The sequence below is a fragment of the Pogona vitticeps genome, chromosome 9 (assembly GCF_051106095.1).
Source record: "Pogona vitticeps strain Pit_001003342236 chromosome 9, PviZW2.1, whole genome shotgun sequence".
NCBI classification, from domain to species: Eukaryota; Metazoa; Chordata; class Lepidosauria; order Squamata; family Agamidae; genus Pogona; species Pogona vitticeps.
Window position 1 is genome coordinate 19,341,677 of NC_135791.1, and position 13,919 is coordinate 19,355,595.

General features: G+C 43.3%; 1 protein-coding gene across 3 annotated transcripts in view; it reads left to right on the forward strand.

The window, feature by feature from the left end:
• Nucleotides 1-13,584, forward strand: part of LOC110090701 (B-cell receptor CD22) — a 39,213-nt gene extending 25,629 nt beyond the window's left edge. Inside the window, exons 3-11 of one of the 3 annotated variants that reach the window (XM_078380284.1) lie at nucleotides 1,819-2,088; nucleotides 3,110-3,370; nucleotides 3,679-3,945; nucleotides 4,671-4,934; nucleotides 7,158-7,421; nucleotides 8,374-8,473; nucleotides 10,089-10,152; nucleotides 11,404-11,561; nucleotides 12,045-13,584. In XM_078380284.1, the coding sequence (XP_078236410.1) occupies nucleotides 1,819-2,088; nucleotides 3,110-3,370; nucleotides 3,679-3,945; nucleotides 4,671-4,934; nucleotides 7,158-7,421; nucleotides 8,374-8,473; nucleotides 10,089-10,152; nucleotides 11,404-11,561; nucleotides 12,045-12,276 (1,880 nt within the window). In that variant the 3' untranslated portion in view covers nucleotides 12,277-13,584. Of the gene's footprint in view, nucleotides 1-1,818; nucleotides 2,089-3,109; nucleotides 3,371-3,678; nucleotides 3,946-4,670; nucleotides 4,935-7,157; nucleotides 7,439-8,373; nucleotides 8,475-10,088; nucleotides 10,153-11,403; nucleotides 11,562-12,044 lie in introns of those variants that run through there. The other 2 variants (XM_078380282.1, XM_078380283.1) reach the window with 2 other exon arrangements.
• Nucleotides 13,585-13,919: the final 335 nt, after the last annotated feature.

The window sequence follows — 13,919 nt, forward strand, 5'->3', positions numbered from 1 at the left end:
TTCTATCATCAGAATGGCTGGTATTTTGCAGCACAGTCCTATATACGTTTTAATGATGGCAAGCCACATAGGCGTTGATCCAGGCTTAAGCTAGTTATGATCATAAGTAGTTCTTTGATTAGATGAACAAAATTCATGTGGAGATGCAAAAACCTTTGCATCCAGCCTCCTCGCTTGATCCTTGCCAGTGTGGCTGATCAGAGCCATGAAGGGGTTACGATGGATCATGTCATGAACATTATTAATTTGTCACTGAGGGAGGGAATTGAGTTGGCTCCAATCCTTCCTCGAGGACCATGTCCAGAGAGTTCAGCTGGGGGAGGGGGTGTGGGCACTCTGGACCCTTCAGTATGAGCTTCCTCGGGGATGGGCACTATCCACTATGCTGTTTAACATCAATGTTAAGCCATTGACGGAGATCATCAGGAGATTTGGAGTAGGGTGTCACAAGTATGGTGATGACACGCAAATCTGTGTCTCTGTTATCACCTCTGCAGTGGATGCTGCCCTGATGCTGGAGCTTTGCCTGGTTGCAGTACTGGAATGGACCAGGGCTAACAGGCTCAAACTGAACACAGACAAAACAGGGATTTTGCTCCTGGTGGGGATCTCTGATTGGTTAAGGGGGGGGATGGTCCCTGGGCTGGCTGGAACTCCCCTTCAGTTTAGGGACCAAGTGTGTAATTTGGGCATCTTCTGGACCTGGCTCTTTCTTGAGAGTCCCAGACTGCAGTTGTGTCCAGATCAGCCTTTAACCAGCTTAGGCTAATTGCCCAACTTCGCCCCTACTTAGATGAAGGACTCCTTCAGGACTTTGGTGCAAGCCCTGGTCATCTCCCAGATGACTAATGCAATGCTCTCTACGTGGGGCTCCTCGTGAACCTGATCCGGAGACTTCAGTGAGTCTAGAATGTGGCAGCCAGACTGGTGGTTGGTGCAAGTAAATTTGACCACATCACTCCAGTTCTGGCTTGGATCCACTGGTTGCCTATGGTGTCCTGGAGCAAGTCCAAGTTTTGACATTCACATACAAAGCCCCCCACATTTTGGGCCCATGTTACTTATCAAAGTGTCTCTCCTTAATGTCATCTACATGACCCACGAGATTATTTCACTCAAGGCTCCTCCGGGTGGCCACCCCGAGGGAGACCCATAAACCCTCTCCAAGAGGTAGGACCTTCTTTGCGGTGGCTCCAACTTTATGGAACCAACTTCCAGAGAAGCTTCGCCAACCCCCTCCCTGTTGACATTCAGGAAGCAATTAAAGATGTTGCTTTTCAGGAAGGCTTTCCATACCAGCTCCAGCTGAACTCCTTCCCCCCCTTTCCCCCTCCTCTTCTCCCCCCTCCCATTTCTTCCACCCGCTCTGGGTTTATATGGTTAGTCAGTACCATGTGTTTTAGGGTTATTACTGCTTTTAATGTTTCTATATTTATTTTTGTTTTCTATTCCATGAGTCGTAAGCCACCCAGAGTTGCAACTCAACACTAATGGGTGCAGGATACTAACTAACTAGCTAACTAGCTAACTAGCTAACTAGCTAACTAACTAACAAACAAACTAACTAACTAACTAACTAACTAACTAACTAACTAACTAACTAACTAACTAACTAACTAACTAACTAACTAACTAGACAGACAGACAGACAGACAGACAGACAGAAGAGAAAAATCATGCTCTTTTAATAGTGAGCTTTGATCAATTACTCACACAAGTGCATAAATAACACAATACTTAAATTGAAGGACCATTTATTAATATGATTTCTCTCTCTATCTATCTCTCCCCCCCACCTCATATTTTGGCTTCTTGCAGATGCTCCTAAAGGAGTGGAACTGAGGGCTGATCCTGGAACCACTCTCCGAGAAGGGGAGAAACTTTCTCTTGAATGTCTCGTCAATAGCACCTACCCTGATGTCCTTGAGTACCAATGGTGGAAGAATAATGACTTGACAAATGGAATGATACATGGTTCCAGGATGAATATTGATCCTCTGGGAGGGCATCATTCTGGTCATTATAAATGTGGAGCAAGAAATGGACTTGGAACTACTGTATCTGAAGAACTGTCCATAGATGTCCAGTGTGAGTTGATTCATTGGGGCGACGAAAGATGACTCTGTAGTCATACACTATGTTTGTTGGGATCCTAGATTGCAGACTTTAATCATTTTGTATAATTTTGTCTTTCTCCCCTAATAATTTAAAAATAGAGAAAATAATCAGCAGAGTAACAGATGTAAAAGAAAAGCAGAAAGTTGGGTAAGATGATGGAGTATGTCTCTTACCCAATTTCCGCCCTGTGGCAGTTCACTTAATCATTCATCATTGCTGTTAAGACACGGTTGATCCACTTGGTCTCCCTACCTTTTAACGGTCTGTATTATCTCCATCCTTGACATACAAGATACAATTGCAACCATATAAGAATCCAAACTAAGCAGAACTAAACGAGGATCCTGAAAAGGGAATTTGAATCAAGTGGATGACTTCCAAGGATCCACAACGGTGCCTCACCACCACTCCTTTGAACTTTTTTTCCTTGTTTTTTCTTTCTCTCCCTGGCATCCGTCATGCCAACCCATAAACATGGGGGGGGGGTATTTTTCCCCATTTTTGTTATCCAATTCAGCTGCATTATTCATGTATTTCTTCGTTCTCTATCATTTGTGGGCTGCCTTTCTCCCCATGAGGGGACTCAAGGCGGCTCACAGTGCTAATGAAAGAGAAATTAGAAAGGTACCCACTGGATATAAAACAATTCATAAGACATATTAGCAAGACAGCCTCCAAGCCCTTTGAGTAGACCCTTTGGGGCTTCTAAAGTCTTCTTTGGAAAGAATGTGGGGCTAGGGCTTGCATTGGAAACCTGAGGACAGCAATGAGGCCATTGCAGGCGTTCGTACAGTCCACAGTCAGCACTTTGCCCACCTCTGATCTAAACCATGAAGAAGGGTATCTCAACTATGTATGTCTACAAAACTATGCCATCGGACAAATTCCTTCCTGCAGCTCATCAAAGCCTTAGGTCTTACCCTGCTGGAAATCAGAAAAGCAGAAACTGGAGTCCTTTTTTGGTTTCAGTTTCAGTTTTTTTTTCTCCTAGATTCGCCGAAAGAGACCAAAATCCAGTTCCCAAGCAGGACCATCGAGGAAAATGATGCGGTCACTTTGGAGTGTTCTTTCACCGCCAATCCCCCGATCACCAAGTACGAATGGTACAAAAACTCTGAATCGCACGTCGTCAGCTCCCAAAGAGAGCTGCACTTTCAGGCAATCCAGCCCAACGATTCTGGTACTTATTATTGCAAAGCCTACAATCCCATTGACGAGGCAACATCTTCACTTTTCACCCTGGATGTCCTTTGTAAGTAATAATCAGGTCCCTCTGCTTTATCTTCTGCTGTGCCTTCTTTGCATGGATCTGATTTCTCCTGCGATTTAAATAAATCTTCAAATTATTTGCACCTGTGAATAGCCACACATCATCTCTGCTACACCCTTTTGCTTAGAGGGGCAAAAGAACAACTTCAGTTTCATGGTTCATATCCCTTGGAGGTCCCACGTGGCTCACCCTTGTCCCACAGCTCCCTTCTTGGGGGATATGCATTCAAAGTAGGGTGATAATGATCTGTTTCCTCTCCCAACACAAACGTAATGGATGTGATTTTTCAGACAGACCCAAGGACGTCCAGCTAGCCATTTTAAATTCCCTGCCCATCAAGGAAGGACAAACAATCCAATTCAACTGCTCTGTGGGCAGCAGTAACCCCACGACCAACTGGTACAAGTTGCTGGAGAATAACGTGGTTCGGACGAGGCCAGCTGAGTCGAGCCTAATTACTTCCCCTGCAAAACCTGGACGAGCTACCACTTATCATTGTGAAGTATGCAACAACGTTGGTTGTACTTCATCTCCAAGGATCTCTGTAAATGTGCACTGTGAGTGATTCTACTTCATTTAAACCCTGGGGACCTTGAAATCATATGTAGGGGTATTTGTAGGATGTTGAGGAAGAGGTGATGAGAGGGCTGGTGCTTTTGGCATCCCTTATCAACACATAGTTGGTGAATTCAAGTGCAGGAGTAAAACTCGGATAGCTAAATTGAGGTGATGATTGAGCTCCTGGATAGCTCAGTGGTTTTGGTGTCTGGCTCTGAAGCCAGTAACTGGGAGTTCAGTCCCCCACTGGGCCTTCCTGACAGGGACTGGACTCGATTATCCATAAGGATCCTTACACCTCTGTAGTACTGAGATACTGATCATCATAAGGTTTCATTTGTGCAAGGAGAAATTTCACCAGATTTTTGGTGGGAGGATTTCAATCTGAAAAATATTTGTGATCGTGCTGGAATTTGCAAAATACTTGGAATCTTGTCCAGGGAGATTTCCACTTGTAACATCTATAAGGAGATCCAGTGAGGCAGTAGATTTTAAGGAATTTTTTTGGTCCTCTTAGAAGTAAAGGATGGTGTAATCAGCGCTCTCTAGTAAGATAGGATCAGTAAAATGAGTGCTGGGTCAAAACGAGAGAGTAAATAAACATTGTGATCCACTGACTCTTCCGAAGTAGAAAGATCACAGAGCAGATCTCTCTGTCCAGTGGGTCACGGAGGGGAAGAACGGTGGACACGTGATGCCTTCTCTTTTTTTTGTCTTTCCACAGTTGCCCCCAAGAACGTAAAAGCCGTGCGAGATCCCCCAGGGCCCATCAAGGAAGGGGCCTTTCTGAATCTAAGCTGTCAAGTGGAGGCAGCAAATCCTGAGGAAATGACCTACAGGTGGTCCAAGGATCAGCAACCCCTCGATGCTAAAGGTGCTGCTCTGATCCTCCAGGAAGTGGCTCCAGGGGATTCTGGCAGCTACTCCTGTGATGCCACAAACACTGTGGGCACCACAGCCTCCCGGCCTCTTCAGCTGAATGTCCAATGTGAGTAAGAGCCTGAGAGGGTTCTGGAGATTGGATGTCCTTGCTCTGCCTCAGTGAAGGCAGGTAGCTTTGGTCTTGTGGGGGCCCTGAATGCACTTTGGGTTTTAGTCCGAAATTTTGAAGAGCTGCTCAAGATACTGAGCCTAGGTTGAGGAAAGGGTCCAGCACTGTAGATTATACACCTGTAAGTTCAGAGTAAACATTGGCCTGGATTCACTCCTATGAATTCTGGATTGACTTGCCTCCAACAGCTCTGCCTTTGATGCACCACTCTAGATCTGTCTTAATTTTTGTATATATGCCAAAATGCTTTCCTACATTCTCATCCTGATTCTGTACCTGTTTTTCCCGCAGTTTCCTTCCACGTTTTCCTAATATAGTCATTTTTCATCTTTAATGTCATTTTTATTTAGTCCTTTTCTCCATGGATTGTAGCAAGGCTTGGCATGCACAAACACCCTTCATGGTGGATCCTGAAGGACCAACCCACTTTCACTCCCTGAATGTTTTGAGCCCTAAAAAAAACAGAAACCTGCACCTCAGATTTTTTTTTTTTTTAGGGACACAATCTGACCTCTCCCTGAAATTCCCACCTTGAACTTCCAAAAATGCCCTTCTTAAAAACCAGACGGGACCCGTTGTTCACCCCCTTTTTTGTTTTTTAAGGCTTCTTTTTGCCTAAAATGACATGCATAGGGTAAACTGAACTACTGGAGCTTCTGGAGGGACGCCTTGCTATTTCCAAACTACTCTTAACCCTTTTAGATTTGGGATTTGGGGATGCAGTTCATGAAATTCTGCAAGAGGGGAAAATGCAGGCTCAATGCCCCGTGTAGACTGTTTTGTGCAAGGAAAGGTGCCATTTTGCACAGAAATGACCATAATCCTGTGCAGAGCTGTGTGTCTTTCAGGGAGAAAAAAAAGACCATGAAACCTGAAAAACAAAACAAAGCCAACCCTCTCAGATAGATATCGCTCTGCAAGGAGTCTCAACAAGAGCATGAGTGTGTGAGATCTCCCTGCCTAATTCTAATCACTGTGCTCCTAATGGCTCATGTAACCTACTAGTCTTATGTAGGGGAAGATTGGCGGGATATTAAATAAATAAATAAATAAATAAATAAATAAATAAATAAATAAATAAATAAATAAATAAATAAATAAATAAATAAATAAATAAATAAATAAATAAATAAATAAATAAATAAAAAGAAAGAATTGGATGTCTTGATGCCCTTTTCAGTGACAGCAGCTGCACATAGAATCATGGAGTAATTGAGTTGGTAGGGGCTTATAAAGCCATCAAGTTGCACCACCTGCTCAGTGAAGGAATCCAAATCAAAGCAGATCTGACAGATGGTTGTCTAATTTTCTCTTGAATGCCTCTAGTGTCATTGAGGTCATTGGTTCCATTGTTGTACTGCTCTTACAGTTAAGAATATAATATTCAAAATGTTCAGCCTAAATCTGGCTTCATGTTGCTTGAGCCATTATTACATGTCCTGCACTCTGGGATGATGAAGAACAGATCCTTCTCCTCTTCTGCATGACTGCCTTTCAAGTATCTGCTTTGCTTTCACAAGAGAGTCTTCATTTCCCTTTTTTAAAATGAAAACTTGAGATTTTCAGAATGGGCCATTCTGGACCAAAGTCTAAATTCTCTGCTTGTGTGGAATTCATCTTGCCCTGAGTACACGCCTCTGGGTTGGTTGAAAGCCAATGTGAACATGAGTAAAAACAGTGGTATTATGTCTTTATTTGGAGCATTAAACAGGTAATCTTTTCAGTTCCTCAGGACTCTTTTTCTAAGCTGGTTATTAGGAAACATGAACTATTGTTGGAATGAAGTTTGAGGGTGTTTGAATTTGGGCTCCAACGGAGGGCCAAATGATATGGTACATAAAGCACCTTTTTAGAAGCGTAGATTCTGTAGGTGTTGAAAGACATCTGATTGTCCCAGTGTAAACTTTTCAAACCTCCTTTACCTTGCACATTCACTTGTGATGTTTCACGATTGGTCACTGAGCAACAAACATGGTCTTTGTTTGCAGTAATGATTGCACAGGGATGAGGCTGTTCCAGAATCTCACCTCTTAAACACTAACAAGCTTCCAGATTTCAGTGATTTCTGTGGCATACATATTGACTGCCATGTAAGTATGTTGAGACCTCAAGAGAAAACAACAGACTGTTTTAAATGACTGTTTCTCTTCTTCCTGGCAGATGGGCCCCGGAGTGTCTCTGTAACTGTGGATACTAAAGAGGCCATCATTGAGGGAAATAATGTCTTGTTGCGATGCGAAAACGATGCAAAACCACCATCACATTCTTATAAGTGGTATTGGAATGGGGAGGAGATATTTCAGAAGACCTCTGATGTCCTTGAACTCCAAAAAGTCGAAGTCTGGCAGTCGGGAGACTATTTTTGCACTGCGTCCAATGAAATTTCCGAGAACGAATCACAATCTGTGGCCCTCATTGTGTCCTGTGAGTAATTAACAGTGGTAGGTCCAGGATTCTGCTTTCCACAAGTGTTGTTATAATTGAAAAATCAACATCTTTTGATTAAATATATATATATCTCACAGAGGAGACAGCTACAATTTCCCCAGATAGTCCACTCCTTTCTCATTAACTAGCACTTAAGGTCTCCATAACTCACTCTGAGATATTTGCAGGAAAATAATTTTTTAAAAAAACTTCATTATTTATTTATTTATTTATTTATTTATTTATTTATTTATTTATTTATTTATTTAATTAATTAATTAATTAATTAATTAATTAATTAATTAATTAATTAATTAATTAATTAATTAATATGCCGCCCACACTACCCAAAGGAGTGTTCTTTCACAGCCAACTTGTAGTTATGAACAGTTCAACATCAAATAACCAACAAGAGGGAAAGAAACAGCAGAGATGCAGGTCTCTCTTTAAATGCAGAGGCAGGAGGGAACAATTCATTATTGCTGGACTGATTGACAGCTACCCCAGAAAAGTCCCTCCCACTCACCCAAACTATAGGCAGCATGCGAGGTTGTAAAAACTCCAACAGAATCTTCCTTCAGCAGTGACAGTGGGCTCAGGGACTCCACTATGCTTGAGTGGGAGAAGACAGTTTAGGGGATGTAAGGCACCCATCTCACCATCAAGACAGTGGAAAGCCCTGGGGACTCTGGATGTATACCTCAGGAATTGCTGCCCAAATCAAGGGGTGCACCATTGGCGATGGCTATGGGCAGGTTGTATACCAAGCAGTGGGGGGGGTATCTAACTCCCAAATTCTAGGATCATCCCTATCCCGGTTGCCAGTCACATCTGCTGGAGGCACAGTGAGCAACTGAGCATGTCAACCAGTGCAGACCTGCTTGGGATTTTTAAAACGCTTTCTGATGTTCAGTCCACTTTCCAATGCGCCTTCTTTTGTGTCGCACAGACAGCCGAGCCACGGTGATGAAGCGTACCTTGATTAGCCTGGGCTGTCTTGCTGCCTTGCTTGTACTGGTGGGATTGCTGGTTTGTGGCCTGCGGAGAAGGTAAGGGGTGGTGGGGAGAACTCTACTTTCTCAAGACATGGTAGAGAATCCAAGCAAGCTTCCATGGCTTCACACAACATATGCCTTGCAGTGCTTTAAAACAGTGGGCATTGGGTGCCACGTTAAAGTGCAGTCGGGCTTCAGCCGGGTGAGACAGCCCTCAGGGGTTGCTTGTTGGGCTTGACAGCAGTGTCTGGGGAGTGTCCTGGCCACTGCTGCCAATATGTGCTCCTTGGCTGCCACCAGCCCTGTGGGGGAAGAAGGCCAGCCTACTCCACATGCAGTGAAAATGAGAGAGAGAGAGAGAGAGAGAGAGAGAGAGAGAGAGAGAGAGAGAGAGAGAGAGAGAGAAACACACAGAGCCAGGCAAACGCAAGGTTGTCAGGCAGGCAGGGCTGGGAAGCTTCTCAGCTACTTCAGCTCCAGACAACTAGCGTTGGTCTTGATGAGGGTGGGGTGGGGGCAGCCAGCGTCCCTGTTTTTGCCCCATTAAACAGGCATGTAACAGGATTTGTTTCACTCTGGTTTGGAGCTATCCCCCGGTAAAAATCAAAACAAAACAAAAAACACCCTGCAATGTATAGTTTCAGCCTACGTCTGGTCTAGTAGGATAACTGACAAGCTGAACACAGAAAATGGGCGGGCTGGTAGTAGTCCATGTGGCTTCCGCTGTTGAGTATAGTCACATACACAGTTTTGGATAAATGTGAGCAAAACGTTCAGTCCAGTTCAGTTTAGTTCCAGTAATTGAGACATCAGGCTGCAGAGCCAGAGGTTGGGAGTTCAATTCCCCCACTGTGTTTCCTTGATAGGACTTGATGATCTATAAGATCCCTTCCAGCTCTGTAGATCAAAGCTTATTATTATATGCCATTTTTTCCACACAACACACTCAAAGCAGCTTATATGAACAACAGTACAAAACAAAACACATGTGGATACAGGACGGCAATAACACATCAGCAGTAGAGCAACCTGACAATTTGGTTTCCTTTGCCTGATGTTTTAATTTGATTATTATTGAAGTTTTATGTCATGGTTATGTCGTGATATTGTAAGCATCGCTTCTCGGCCTTTTGGCTAAGATCAAGTGTGTGTGTGTGTGATATTGTAAGCTACCCAGAGCCGTGATCTGGCCACTAGATGGATGGGTAAAAATGTAAATAAACAAGCAAACAAAATAAATATGGACATCACAACAAGGTTATATTTTATTCACAAACCAGCAACATTAGCCATTATTTTATTAGTGTTAGTTATCAGTCATCCTTATTCCTAGAAGGAATATACCTATGCATGACTTTTCAACAATCATAGCTTTTAGCCTGTTCTTCATTAAATGGCAAGAGCAGGAAATAGGGAACGAGTTAGAAGCATTTGTGAAATCCTGGGGGTGACTAGAGAGCAGAGCAAGGAGCTATGAATCACCTGCCAGGGTGGAAGAAAACTACAGTAAAGTGTTTTGCACCCATGCAGTGTTTATAGAGTTAAAAACATGGTTGGTTATTTGAACTGAGAAAAGAGAAAATTGAAACAAATTCAGTATATAGCTGCCAAGGAGGTAGTTAAGAGGTGGAGAAAGCTGTCCTAATTTCCTGTTTTCCTACTTCTGCAGGAAGAAATTGATTGATCCAGTCACTGGAAACACAGGGAGATCTGGTTCCTTTTTTGTGAAAAAGGTTAAGTACTACATGTTTTCAATTATCTTTACTTGGGAGGACAGATCCTGGATTAAATACATCTAAAACAGTGGAGTGCTCACTGAAAGGACAGATCCTGAAGCTGAGGCTCCAGTACTTTGGCCATCTCATGAGAAGAGAAGACTCCCTGGAAAAGACCCTGAGGTTGGGAAAGTGTGAAGGCAAGAGGAGAAGGGGATGACAGAGGATGAGATGGTTGGACAGTGTCGTCGAAGCAACCAACATGAATTTGACCCAACTCTGGGAGGCAGTGGAAGACAGGAGGGCCTGGCATGCTCTGGCCCATGGGGTCACGAAGAGTCGGGCATGACTTAACAACTAAACAACAACAACAACAAAACAGTGGATCCCAATCTTTGGTTCCAAGATGTTCTTGGACTAAAACTCCCTGAAATCCTGGCTAGCACAGTTAGGGGTGAAGGTTCTGAGAGTTTTAATCCAAGTCTCTCTGGGGACCCAAACATGGGAACCATTGATCTATAAAAGGTGGCAAAATGAACAAGCACAAATGTTACACAGAGCCCTTTGCTTTATGTTAATGCATTTTTTGACTCAGGGTCAAGTACAATCTTGTTACAAGAAAGAGTAAATCTCACATTGATGTCCTCTTGACCCATTGGTTTCCAGCCTTTGGCTTTCTCCCTGTTTTGGAATTCAACTCCTGGAAGCCCCTGCCAGCATTTCCAATGATAAAGGATTCTGTGAGTTGAAGTCCAAAACATTTGGAGGATGAAATGCTGAAAAGGACTCTCCTAACAGCTCAACGAGTTATGTATCTGGCTTCAGAGCCAGAGTTTGGGAGTTCAATTCCCCACTGTGCCTCCTGTGAGTAGACCCAGTTTGTGTGGCCCTGGGCAAGCTGCACAGCCCCAGGGCACCCCCAGAAGAAGGGAAAGGAAAGCCATCGCTCTACCTGGAAAACCCTAAAAAGCCTATCAGAGAGTATTGACTGGATGGCACACAATTATGATTGACGTCTCTACACACAGCTTCTGGTTTTCATGGGGAAAGAGCAGTGGAAGCTATTGTTATGCCAAAATGGGGGGGAAATGGACCTTTGGTGTGACTTCAGAACTCTGTTAAGCCTGTTAAATGTTTCAACAATTGAAAATGTGAACTGATTCTTCCATTGCAACCAGATGTAGAAAGGCAAGGAGCTCTTCCTTATGTGATCTTATGCGTTATCTCAGTGTAGACAATGTTAGAAATAAACATTGCTTGATTCCTTAGGCCAAGGGAGGACGTTTGTGCAATGACAACAGTAAACCAAATGATGAAGGAAGAGAGAGTTCCCTCGGGTTCCCGAACCAAGGTGTAGAAGACGCCATTACGTACGCAGCCATCCGGCTGCCTCCTGATTTGTCCAATGAGCAGGTCATTTATTCCAGGTATGGTAGGCAGGATGGATAGTGGGTTGGAGTAAATGCACAGTCCTTAGATTTAGGGGATCTCTTGGCTAGATGATTCCATTGTGCTTCCTTCTTTACTCATGGTGTAGCAGGGCCAGGTCTCTGGGGCTTTCTATCATCATCAGCAGCAGCAATCTCTCCGAGGCTACCTGCTTTCTCTGAAATTAGCTACTGTCTTCATAGGAGCTGGGAGAGAAGTATTATTGCAAGCTTCAAACTACAATTTTGGCTCTTTGATTAAAGACACGGGAACTTTTCTTGGCATCTAACGTTTCATTGGACCTTGTTGTTCTTTTAAAAAAGAATTTATGTGACAATGAAAAGGGGGTATCACAAATACAGCATATAGGACCTACTTATAGATCCAGAGGAAAGCGTTACTGCCTCCAGGTTGTCTCATCAACAAATCTTTCTCTCCACACTCCAACTGCTTTTCTGATCAGAATCTTTGATTCCTTACAGGATCAAGGGGCAGAAATACGGAGCAGATCCCTCTGATGAAAGTGCGATCTACAGTGTTGTGAAGAAACCTGAGCTCCTCTCAAAGGTACTTATTCCTTTTGATCCGGAAACCTCTGGGTTGGATGACTTGCCATCCCAGTGTCTGTGGTTCTCTCTTAATCCTATATTATACCCAAGAAACAAAGATATTGGGTCGGCCATGCAGTTGAAAGGAGAAGGGAATCAACTCTAAAGAGATCTGGTCCTGCCAGAATCCTGTTAGTGTTCTATGCATGCATAATTTAAACTGCATAACTCACCAGGCTGAATTGTCATAAACTAATGAGGTGACTATTGTGGTACTAGGCATTTACCTTTTACGTAACAGGCATGTGGCTCATAACAAGGCTAGCACATTTTTTATTAATGTTAATTTGCCACGGTGAGTCACCAATTGCCCCTTTCTCATGTCTGAGTCACCAACAGGATTCTGACTTTATTTTGGATGTTATCCATCTGGCAATGCCAATATACATGACTTAGCTTAGCACTTCCCAATGCTAATTTCCCATTATGTATGGCCACATGACTCTTGCAAGCTGTAGTGATGGCAGGTGTGGTCTTACACATCAGGTGGGGAAAGGCTGATTCATGTCCCAGAGATTCAGGGAGTAGCATTATTCATGACTAGAGATTCGGTCTATTTATGCGTATCCCTAGGCTGGCTGGATAGCTCAGTAAGTTGGATATCTGGCTATGGAGACAAAGATTGGGAGTTCAATTCCCTATTGTTCATTCCAGAAGAGCCAGCCTGGGTGACTTTGGGCAAACTGCACAGTCCCAGGCACCTCCAGAAGAAGGGAAGGGGAAACCACTTCTGAATACTCACTACCTAGGAAAAGGGTCTCCATAAGTCAAAATTGATTCAGCAGCACATTGTTTTGATGTGTCACCATAATCACATTTTTTAAAATTTGTGGTGTCAACTAAGCAATGGTAGTTGATCAGGGCAGGGCAGTGGAAGAAGCTTTTTTTGGTGTCATGAATGTACCAAGAAGATTAACTTGGTTTTGCTCTAGCACACTTACCAGTTGTCCTCCTGACAGCTTTGCAGGGTGTCTCCTAACCAGTTTTTTTTTTCAGAAGTGCCTTACTAATTTTCTGTGTGCAGAACTAATGTGAAATCACTTAAGCTCATACTAAACCTGCAATGAATATTCTCCAGTCTAAGGTTTTCCGAGGTCGCATAGCGCTGTTTCAGTAAGTGAGAATATGCTCCACCAATCCTTCCCTTAGAAGTGCTCTATTCCTGTGAGAGATCATTATTTTCCTCCAATTGTTGTCTCTCTTTGAATGCCTTTTCTACTCATTTCTTTTTTGGGGGGTTTATATCTTCCCGTGTGAGTGATGGATAGGAGGAGAGTAGATAAAGGTTTGTTGGCACCTTGCTCAAAAAAGGATGGAAAGAAATCAAAGAATGCTAGGTAAATTCTTCAATCTCAATTATTTTAGTTTTCTCAACGTGATGAGACCCCTTAGATGAGGAATGTTCAAGCCCCATAAGATTCTTGCCTCCAGAAGGAGAATGAGATGTGAAGTGTTTTCCAGACACCAAGGCTTTTACAATTTATGCAGTGTCTCTTGAACAGTCTACAACAATGGTTCCCAACCTTGGGTCTCCAGATGTTCTTGGACTCCAACTCCGAGAAATCCTGGCCAGCATTGTTAATAGTGAAGGCTTGTGGGTGTTTTAGTCCAAGAACATCTGGGGACCCAATGATGGTAACCACTGGTCTACTAATGTCCTTTCCATTTCAGAAGTCACACACACAAACAACAAGTACAGAAGGATTAGCTGATTTTTTTTAATGCTAAAAACTTGTATGTTGCTTCCGG